This window comes from Siniperca chuatsi, linkage group LG6 (assembly GCF_020085105.1).
Source record: "Siniperca chuatsi isolate FFG_IHB_CAS linkage group LG6, ASM2008510v1, whole genome shotgun sequence".
Classification (NCBI taxonomy): Eukaryota; Metazoa; Chordata; class Actinopteri; order Centrarchiformes; family Sinipercidae; genus Siniperca; species Siniperca chuatsi.
In genome coordinates this window covers 12847782-12859240 of record NC_058047.1, presented here as the reverse complement: position 1 = coordinate 12859240, position 11459 = coordinate 12847782, and the positions used below count along the sequence as shown (strand labels likewise).

At 39.2% G+C, this 11459-nt stretch overlaps 1 protein-coding gene across 1 annotated transcript; it reads left to right on the top strand.

Moving 5' to 3' along the window:
- The first annotated feature begins 76 nt into the window (after positions 1-76).
- On the top strand, positions 77-10633 carry ankle1 (ankyrin repeat and LEM domain containing 1). Its single transcript, XM_044199282.1, has 9 exons — positions 77-1154; positions 2248-2400; positions 2751-2856; positions 3153-3276; positions 3946-6411; positions 6893-7061; positions 7820-7982; positions 8084-8216; positions 8752-10633. Exons 1-9 carry the CDS (start codon positions 1090-1092, stop codon positions 8916-8918), a joined length of 3546 nt encoding a protein of 1181 aa, XP_044055217.1. The 5' UTR covers positions 77-1089; the 3' UTR covers positions 8919-10633.
- Positions 10634-11459: the final 826 nt, after the last annotated feature.

Sequence of the window (11459 nt, the reverse complement as noted above, 5' to 3'; positions counted from 1 at the left end):
CAGTTGTCCAAAGGTGAATACCTCTCAGCCAAACAAATTACATTTTCTTCATCTTTTTCTAGCCTCCCATAGCCTTTTAACTCACACACATTTCCATTTTATTTTCATTTGTTCTTACAAAAGCTTAGTGGGCACATCCTCGTCAAATATCCCAATCCTTCTCATCTCAATCATCCTACTTGAGAGAGTGCCTTGCCACTTTTGTATCTCTATTCAGGACTCTCTTTCACTTTACACATAGCCAAACTGGATATTGTAAAAGGGTAATACTAGTCACAATTGATTTTCTGTCACCCTCCCTCGCTATTATTCTAATTGCGCAGTGTTAAAGATGCTTGTTAATATCTTCTTACTGAAACATAATGCACAGGTGTGAATCTTTCATATGCTACTATAGATTAAGACTGACTAAAATAAGTGCACGATGTGATTTATAGCTATGAATTAGGCTACATCTAAAATTAAGTGGTGCACTGAAATCTTTTTAGTGAAGTCAGGGTATAATACTAAATAGCGGAATCATTCTTTAACAGAAGACCACAAATATTGTATTCAGACATTAGGTAGAAAGAGGTGATAAGCACCAGAATATACAGAAACTGTCTCTGGTAAGTATCGATTAAAATGTGCACCCCCTTTTCAACTAAGGTCTCATCTGATTGGCTGAAATGAAAGCATTCTCCAATCAGCGACACCTTTGAGCGGGACTTCCGCCTGCTGCCAGCGAGGAGGAGGGTCTGTGTGCTTGGAGGGAAATTTAATCAAACTAGTCATGTAGCTCATCGAAAACTAATATTCCGTGGAAAAACAACTGGTCTTTAGAGTTTGAAAACAATAATCTCTAGTATTAAGTATTAAGGGACAAAACTAAGGATAATACACACTGGCTGTTGGCTAACTGTATTTTAAAACGTAGTTTGATGTGTGCATGCACTGAATAGGTTTCTGCAGGTCTCAGTCGCTATTAGCTTAGCTAGCTAGCCTCGATTAAAAGTTATCCACAGCTTGCTGCACGGGTTTCGGCAATGGGCTAATTCAGAAGATGCTGATACACGACCATAGATAATTTGTAAACGGATAACACTGGTAATGGATCAAAAGACGACGAGGCTCGAAAGTCAACTGTGTAAAGCTGTGAACGATGGAGAACCCAGGTGATGCTCAGCCCCCTTTCTCTTTGTTTTGTTCAGACATGTCTTTTGTTAACAAGATGCGACAGCTCTGACCTAAATTTTTGTTGTCTTATACGATCTTAGATTAACCCAAGTTATTATCCTGATGCACTAAAGGAAGTAAATTGAGTGTGTTTGATGAATGTGTTTGAAGTTTGTTTCCAGTCCTAATTGTAACGTTAATCACTTCCTTCGTATATATTTAGTTTATCCTCAAAACCACAGAGCTTTAAATCAAGTGCGTATTCCTGTTCGATTATCATTGTTTTTTGCATTTTTTATTAATTACCCGTCAGCATTAGGGGTCCAGGGGTTTGTGACCACTGTTTCCCTTTAACAGTGCAGTTTGTAGCCTATGTTATATATAATGTCCCCATGATCTTTAAGATTTTTAATCTTTGCCATATAACATGGTTCTGAAGCTTTTCACTGATGCACCCGACACCAGTGAGACCTTAGTTAAGTCTAAATCTAGAGGCTATCCTATGTTGTACAGATAAAGCTCCCTGAGGTAAAATAAAATCAACTTGATTTGACTTCCTGTTCACTAATATTACAGGTTTAATTGTCATTTGTCTTCATCATCTCCAAAGTACAGATAAATATGGAGACATTACATACAGGGAGTAGTATTTTATTCTGATACTGATATCCCTACAGTGACTATCAATTTGGTGATCCTTGTAATGCTCGGATCTATTGACTGATATGATACCCCCTTAATCTTAGTCAATATGTTGAGTCTTCAGTGTTTCTGTGTCAAACACAGGAGCTGCATATGTGTCCATGAAAAGTAAATAAAAACACAAGAAGACCCTCTGTAATGTTGACTGAAAGACAACAGCATCTAGGCCTACAGCTTCAGCAATTATTATTATTGAACTAACACAGTTTAATACATTTACCAAATGCTTAGTGCTTACAGAGCTATTGTATAAGTGTGTATGCTTTTTGTCCTGCCTTTATCCTGACTGCGACATTTTGCAGGACATCATACTTTTGTTTTCAATACAATAAAACTGTATGCTACAATACAATATATCTCAGATGTTAACAGATCTCTCTGCCTTGGTAGAACTGTGCAGCTGCTTCTTTCACAAGGTGCATGCCCTGACCTGGTGGGTAATAAAGGGGTGGCTGCAATACACTTGGCTGCTGGCAAAGAGACTGAGAAAAACACACGCTGCTTGAAAATATTGCTGCAATATGGAGCAGACCCCAATAATAGGTATGGTTAAAACACAGTGAAAAGAAAAATCACCATGTGATCTTGTTAGATAATTTTCCTCTTCACATTTTCCATCTGTACAACTGCAGAACACATTTATTTGAAATTACTTTTGAAATACTGTTGTAAATGAAAGTTGTGTAGATTTTTAAGCAGTCTTCCTCAGACGTTTTGCATCGTATAAAGCCTGCAGTGACTTTCTGCATTATGTTCTCACCAATATCCTCTTCCATTTGGAAATATGTTAAAATATAGACGCGAGACACTGTTGAAATTCTTTGAGTGTAATGATAATGTAATGTTTTCTTGGGTATGTAATGTAAAGTTTTGTTTTCTTGTATTTCCCCCAGGTCATCAGAGGGCCTGACTCCTCTTCACATTTCTGCACTGTGGGGATGTTATCAAAATCTGAAGCTGCTCTTGATGAATGGAGGGAACCCAAACAGTAAAGATAATGTAAGAGTTGTTTTTAGTGGTATTAATCATTTTCCATAGGGAAAGTGCATGGATCAAGTTTCAGACAGCTAACACTGGGATTCAGTTCACATAGTTAAACACAGATACTTGCACATAAACATTTAGCATAATCTATTATTCGCCGTGATTATAAAGTTCTTGCGGTGGCTCTGTATTGCAGCTGAATTAATAGAGACAAAATACCTGAATCGTAAAAAGATATCTACTCATGTGTGGCTTTCAATGTTTGGTTCAGTTTGGTTTACGTTGTTATCTACTTAATTTATGTGCTGTAGGAAGGGAATACACCAGGGCAGCTTGCAGAGCAACAGGAGAATCGAAAATGTGCCCAGCTCCTTCAGGAGTACCAGGCCAGCTCTGTGGACACAGAGGAGGACGACTTGCCTCAATTCCAATACTGTAAGAAAGTCTCTTTGAAGGCTTTGTCTTGTTGGGGGTTTCTTACAAAACATAATCTGAAAAATACCACTTGAATGCAAAGTTAATTTGTCCAACTTGTGTTATTTCATAACTGGAAAACTTGAAGAAAATTATATTTATCCAGTAGCATTAGAAATGGCATTGCGCCACATTATATTACAGTAATATTTATTTAGCTAGTTAAGTGCTTAACATTGTGCTTGGCTGCAAGCAGATTGTCATAATATAGTAACACTACAATTATTACAGTGATTGTACAACAATCTCAAGTGTTAACTTCCTTAAATCCCTTGAATTTTCAAAAACACATATCTAATAGAATATCTTGTAGTATTTCAACATGGGGACTCTACCAGAATTGATCTATGATATTGTGTCTTAACGATGCAGGGAACCAAGGTACAAAATACTTTGTCAATACCTGTCATCAGTGCTTAATTTACTCCAAAATTTGCCAGTAACAACTCACTATTTTCCCAGCTAAATATAAAATAAACACTGACCATCTTCCAAACTGTCTGGCTGCGTATATAGACTAGAGCAGATGAGTTGCAGCTAAATATTTTTCTAGAATTTGGCTAACTAGTGGGAATTTTTCACCTTTGTAGGTACTGTGTTAATTTATATGTCTCTTTTTGTTCTCCACAGCTGTGTATTCAGACCAAACAGACATGTCCAGCTATCCTGAATCAGACTGCAGCTTTAGTTCCCACTCTTCTATGATAAGTGACTTTGGTGAGGCCCCATTGAGCAGCACAAGGCGCTCATCATTTTTCAACATGTCTAACAGTAATGGAAGGCCAAGTTGCAGAGGAATATCATATAACAGACTTTCTGATATAGACACTAAGAGGCCTCACCGCCAGGACTGGAACAATTCCTCCTCACATTGGGCATCTGAAGGTCCCTCCATACTATCAAGCACTCGCATGTCTGCAGTTGGACCTGCAGTTGCTATGCCGATTCTTAAGGAGGATGATTTATTTACATATGACATTGTGTTCACATCAAAAGCAAATGAACATCTTGCTACAACTGATGGCAGAATCTCCCCTTCCAGAAGAGACACTCTCCCAGCTTTTCCCTCTAGGCGAGCAGGCCGTAAGAGTGTGAGCTTCAGAGATGTAGATGAATATTTCCCTGTTTTTAGTCCTGAATCTCCCAAACAGCAGCCTGCTATTGATGGCAGTCAGTGCACCAGCAACTTACCGTTTGACCTTTCTGAGTACTCTGACTTCCTGGATTCAGAACGCATGGCCACTGTTTTACACAAGCAGGGCATCGACGTCACATCACCGGATCACGTTTATGTTTTTTGCAGGGAGAGCACAGAAGAGGACATGGAGAAAACAGTCATCAGTCACTGTGCTTTGGAGGAGAGTGATGATGAACAGGAGGGTGAACATATAAAAGAGGCACAGGTGAATATACCAGAACAGCCAGCCCATTCCCATGTTGGCAGCAGTAGCAGTGGGACTGGTAGTAGTCATTATAGTAGCTGTGAGAGCGATCATTACACCAGTGCTCTGGATGCTTCTCTACGCCCCAGACATCTTTTACTCCCCATGGTAGACAAGGTTACTGCTAGGGCTGACAAAAAGATTCAGATTTCTACAGACTCTGATTCTGAATTTACAAGGCGAGATGAGAATCTTCCATCTGTCCAAACAGAACCCCAGATAGATTCAAAATCTGAAACTATAAAGCATTTACCCGGTATGCTTGATAAACTGGCCCTATCTGAAGTAAAACACCCAAACATTGATGTATTTGAGGCTTGTAGTGGTCCTGTAGTGGACACTTCAAGTGAAGGTGGTCTTGACCAGCCAGTGGCAGACACCCCATTGGATGATGTAGCTGAAGCATTACAGGAAAACAATACATTCACACCAAGTCCTTTTGTAACAGGCAGGACTCGCTCGAGATTGAGTCGCTGCTCAGTGAGAACAAGCAGAACCCCGGACAGCCTCCTCTTCATGTCTTCTCTGTTTGAAGAGACCCTCCCCACACCAGTTCGAACACGCCGCCAGACACCCAGGTCTCAGAGCAGTGAAGTCTTTTACAGTTCCCCACATGCACCTTGTTATACACCGTCCTATTCAGGGAGTAGCACAGGAGGAGACTCCTTGCCTACTGATTGCCAGGACACACAGTCCAACACCCTCAGAGATGGTTCAAGTGTTAGCAATAGCCAAGCTGACACTCTCATACTCTCCAAGGGCGTAACGGACTCTGTTGCTGAATCACAGACTTTGTCTGACACAGTCGTACTGGAGAAAAACCAGGACTCTTCAATGGATGCTTATGAAAGACACCTTGCAGAGATTATACTGGCCATGCAAGGCCATAATCTTGCTGAAGGCAGGGATTTTCTGACTGATGATCTGACAAGTACAGATGAAGCAACATTAAAGAGAAATGTAAATGATACCGCTGGTAAGGACAAAGGAGACAGCCTAAAATACAAAGATGTCTGGATCACTGAGGACTGTGCCTCTCAGCCAGACTCTGTGTCATCTTCATCCAGCTCCAGCTATTTTTCCCCAAGGAGGTCCAGGGAAGACTCCGACATTTCTTGCACTCCAGGCACTGGATGCACTCCCAGGTACAGCATGAGCCGGTTGTCGAAGTGCTGCAGGCCACAGCACCTGGCTAACCTGTCTTACACCCCTGGAGGGCGTCCACTCATTCAGGATCTGGACGAACCAGTGGAGTACCTCTACACTGATATGGAACAGGGCCACAAGCTGATTGAGACCCATGTCCCGCCTACAGCAAACACCTCACTCAGCTCCAGCATGAGTACTAGAAGCAGTGAGGAGACCATCCTTTATGACTGGAGCTCCATGCAGACTGACATAATGAAGAACAGAGGAAAAGAGAACCAGAAGCCCCAGATGGTGCTACAGAAGGAGGAAAATGACAGTTTGTTGCCGGAGACCAAAGGGATCACTGACAAGGAGCTAAGATTGAAGCTAGTAGAGCTGGGGGAGAGCCCAGGCCCTATCAGCAGCCGTACCAGGCCCACTTACATGCAAAGGTTGTGCCGCCTGTTGCAGGAGTCAAACTCCCAATCACTACATCACCGGAAGCAGTTAGACCAGCCACAAACGGGTAATGCTTGTGCCCATAAGTTAAAATTGTTGGTTACCTTTTTACCTAACTTCAGTTATTATTAGGTAATGATAGTATTTCTAAACATGTGGTTTGGGTGGTGAGCAGTTTTGGGGTGCGATGGGGAGTGTGTGAGAAGATAAATGGAACATAAAAATGTTTTTTTATAATAAATTCATAATTATGTTAATATTTAAATGGATGTTTGTCCTGTGAAGTAGTGAAATATTTGTGGCCTTTAGTTGACCATAAAATCACTCTTATAAAGAAGCATGAAAATGGAAAATTAAACTCATTATTTGTGTTGAAGCTCACCACCACTGTTTGGGGGATTGAAGTAGGCATCACTTTGTGGGTGGATTAGATTAGAACCACTGAACAAATGAGGCATATTAATACACTTTTTATCATTTGGCTTAGATTCACTGTCACTGACACACAGCAAGTCATTTTCTTGTGTTCTCTAATTTTATTTCTGTAGATTTAGGTTATAGTCCAGAATTGTGTCGGGCCCTGCGGACCTTCGAGCTACCTAAATGCCAGGTTGACGAGCAGGCTTTGTGCCAGCAGTTTGACCAACCAGATCAAAACAGAAAGTGGAGGGAGGGTATCATCAAGTCCAGCTTCAACTACCTGCTGCTCGACCCAAGGTCTGCGGTCTCTCATGTTGATTTGTGTTTTTCTTTGCTTTCTTCTGGGCAATGTTGCAAGCTCGCTAAGGAAAGATGATATGGACTGCCAAAAATTTGCCTAATGTGACAAGATGATTTCGTTCTTTTTTTGCATGAAAGTCATTTCTACAGCCCACTGCTTGTAATCAGGACAGGAGGCTATGCTGTGTATAAAAAGCAGCCGTTATCAGACATTTTTAGTTTAGACACGTAAGAATCAGCCATGTTGATTTGTCATTTTGGGATTTACTTTGGGAGTTTGTACATTGATATGTTGCCCACAAATCAGAGAAAGTAGCTAGGTTTATCAGTTGCCATTCATAAATGTCACTGGGATTATCAAAAAAGCTGAAAAATCAAGGAAAACATTTGCCAAATTTGCAACGGTGTCTCAGTAAGGAGAGCGGAATGAACTCACCTCCATGTGTGTTTTTGTCTATTAGGCTCCATTATCATATTACTTGTTATATAGTTAACAGAGCTAAAACTACCTAAAACTAACAAAACAAGTTCATTGGCTGATTTTATAGATTAGTGGACACGTGGACAAACAATCTGTAAAATCAACAGTAATAACTGTGTCTTCAACATTAAGCTGACTGTTCAATTCCCAGCTTGTCTTTAGGACTGACTTGTTTCCTCATCGAGTCTTAACTACCCACACCTCTGTAAAACAGATAAACACCTTTCACCCTCAAAATATAATTAAATGGATGTCTGTTTTTCTTTTCTGCCAGAGTGACGAAAAACCTCCCATTCCGCAGTCACACCATGACTCCACAGGAGTGTTTCCAGACATTTATCCACGCTGTATTTTATGTGGGCAAAGGAAAACGCTCCCGCCCCTACAGCCACCTGTATGAGGCTTTAGAGTACTACAAAGGAGACAAGACCTCCAAGGTAAGGCAGCGCGCACTGATCAGTCTTAGTTAATTACTTTGTAATAAATGAGATGTAAAATCTGCATGTGTAACACTGTCTCTTTCTTCTCTGTGGGACAGAAATTGTGCCCCAAAGTGCAGCACATCCTTCAGGTGTGGAACGCTGAGCAGGGCGTCATCTCTCTGCATTGTTTCCAGAATGTCATTCCAGTGGAGGCTTACACAAGAGAGGCCTGCATGGTGGAGGCCATTGGTGAGTACAAGGGATGTGGCTGTAAAGAGTGTGTTTGTGTGTGCACTCAAAGAATATGCTTATCCATTTTGAAATGTGTTTGTGTTATTGATATTTTGCCCCATAATCAGGAAAAGTACAATCAAGCAATGCGTTATCTTATAGCTATTTGACAGACTGTGTCAGCTGTGTTCCTTAAATGTTATGTTAATGGATATATGTATATACTGTATATGTAGCACAATTGCCTTGTTTTATTAAGTTTTGACTGTTGCTTATAATCTCACCTTTTCACTATTTTTAAGAAATCAAACGTGAAACCTGAGTACCTGTAATTTCATGAATACCCTTGACATGTTATTTTATTAAGTTTATAAGTTATATATTTTGATAGACTGCAGTTTTACCACACGTTTAACATTGGACTGTATGAGGCATGGCTGTTTATTCAGGGAACATCCATAAATAAACACAAATGAAACAACAAACTCAGAGAACATTGATCTTATGCCAGTTCAGCATGTCAATAACCTACTTAATCCTCAAATTGTCCCAGGGTTGAAGATGCTCACCAATCAGAAGCGAGGGGATTTTTATGGCGTGGTGTCCAACTGGCAGGTGAAGAGGAAACGGGAGTTAGGCATCCACCTGCTCTACAGGGCCATGCAGATCTTCCTGGCCGAGGGTGAGAGACAGCTCAGACCAGCAGACATCAGGCAGTAGTGACCTCCAGGGTATGAACAGCAGCAAAATGCACCGCACAGAGGGGGAAATACCACTAGTTCAGGGTCCAAATCAATCCTTCTTTGAATAATTTTGCACTCAAAAGTTGGATGGGGTTTACAATATCAAGATCCCTTGAGCTATTACCTGGCATTTAATTGTCTTTCTGCTATAAATGAACTCTGATCTCTCCATCCCTCAGCAATATACAGTTTGTCAAACGTGACATTTTCTGCTAATATTTAAATCATTTGATCCTTTGATATTTACATCCAACTTCAGTCAGTTAAGATCATGTTGCTTGTTTTCAATTTTAAAGTGTACTTAACGTTTCCACTTTTAAAAATCTGTCAAAGCTGCCTGATTTTCATTTCTTTTTGTATGTATGCTTTATGTGGATTGGAGATCCTCATTACATTGCTTTTAATCTGCCCAGAGGTGACTAAAATAATGGTTCCACAAAAAACTTAATGGTGGAATAATAGAACTGTGTATAGAGAAGGAAAACAAGTGGGTGAATGAACATGAAAGTGTGAGACTGCAGGTCTCTCAGAACTCACAACAAATAAGCTTGACAAATTTAATTTCCAAAAACATTGTTCCCAGTAGGACACTTCTCAACTGCTGTAGTACGAATTAAATTAGCTTGTGTCACATTGCACATAAACAGGTTGATGCATAATAGCAAAGGAAACCTGGTAGTTAAACACGATATTTTTGTAGTGTATATTTTTGAAACTTAATGTGTAAAATGTGATTTGTTTACATGGCTGGATTTCCATTTCATGTGTTGTGCCATTTTGTTATTGTAAAAAAAAATGCAATGCAGGCGAGCCGATAATACGATAGCATCCAATAGTAATAGAGGTTTGTGTTTATACAATTCTTTTAGAAGTGTCATTATAATGAGATATGTAGAAAGTGGGTGCTTAAGTTTGTCTGTAGTACATCAGCACCATGTTAAGATCAGTGGACTGTCCAAGTTAGTAGCAGAACTAGTTTGTGTTAAGTTCAGGTTACAGCTGTAATTTAGTGTCATAATCTACACAATTTTGTTGGCTAGTAAAATCAATGAAAAAGGGATATTCATCGGTCAAAGAAATCCCAAATTGAATACACTTTTTTCTTGAAAAGTTATCTCATGGTCTACATATTAATGTTCAGGGCAAGTGAGCTTCAAAACCATTCATTATCTCCTCAGGGTAATACACTTGATCAATTATCTGGAAGCTGCATATATTCTTTATTTCACACAAAAGGCATTAATACTAACTGAAAACATAATTTTGTATTTTAGAGATAAATTGCTTTACATCCAAATCCCCAGGTTGATAAAAATCAAAGCATGAGATCATCAAGGGAGTAAATCACCTGATCTGTAGCATTTACTTTTAACTATGAAATTAATTTCATGAAAATAATTACCTATAATAATTAAACTATAAAACCATTAATAGTACAATGATTAGGTGTGTAGACACCGTTTTTTAGTTTTCAGGTTTTCGTAGATCTAAAAATAAAGCCCCTTCATTGTGATCTACTTTGTTTCTTGTTAAAACGTGTCAGTCATGTTCACATACAATCATTTCTGCATACATGTAATTGAGTGCTCTTTTTTTCATTATGATCATTAACTTCTACTGTTACTGCTATATTTCCTTGTCCCATTATTTTGCATTTATGTAAATGTAGTAAAATACAAATAACAAACCTGAGCTGGATGACTCTTTGATCCTTTTCATGTCATGTTCTTTGGTGTCCCTCTAGTGGACAAAGAAAGTCATTCATTTTGTTCTTCAGTCTAGAGTTCTCTTCACGCAGTAACTGGTCTTCATCCGCTACGCCTCATTAAAATTAGTGTTTGGTGTTAATATTGCAAACTGGCTGTTTGTTTTTTTCAAGCTGTTTGTTTTGTTTCAGTCTAATACTCTTATTTAACAAGATATTCAAAACTCAATTTCATTTTCACAACCTTTCACAAGTTTATTTTAACATCTGTAAAAGGGATTCAGTTGCTTCAGTCCTACAAAAAACACAGTTTAGGCTTTAATGTGCCATAAAGCCCTTTGCTTTGCAAGAGCGTGTAGATTTTTTTTTCTTGCTTAAATGATGACGTCCAACGGTCTTCAATTACTGTTATCATGACTCATTGAGTTTCATATACCTGCAGCTTCTTGCTAGTGGTTAGCCAATATTTTCTTACAAGCATCAAGGTGGTTTATACAATAAACATCATGAATGTGAATGTACTCCCGCACTCTTGTCTAATGTCAGCCCCATGGCTCGGTGAGACATTCAAATACTTGACTGAGCAGGGCTGCAAATCTCATCTGAATATTTGCTCTCCCATGCACACATTTCACAATTTGGAATGGTCTTAAATGTGCAGAATAAATAGTGTGTAATAAAATAGCGGTATATAAAAACACATTTAAAATATTGGTGATACTGTATATCTCCAATACTATATTGCAGGGCTATTTTGAAAGCTTAAAATTACAGTTTGGACCCAGGTGGTGCATAAATGAAACTAAAAGTCCA

Bases quoted from the DNA above. Each gene is read 5' to 3' on its own strand.
- ankle1 (XM_044199282.1), top strand. From the start codon at position 1,090: ATGGATCAAAAGACGACGAGGCTCGAAAGTCAACTGTGTAAAGCTGTG. The intron at 1,155-2,247 runs GTGATGCTCAGC...CTGCCTTGGTAG, and splicing joins GTGAACGATGGAGAACCCAG to AACTGTGCAGCTGCTTCTTT. The intron at 7,983-8,083 runs GTAAGGCAGCGC...TCTGTGGGACAG, and splicing joins AAGGAGACAAGACCTCCAAG to AAATTGTGCCCCAAAGTGCA.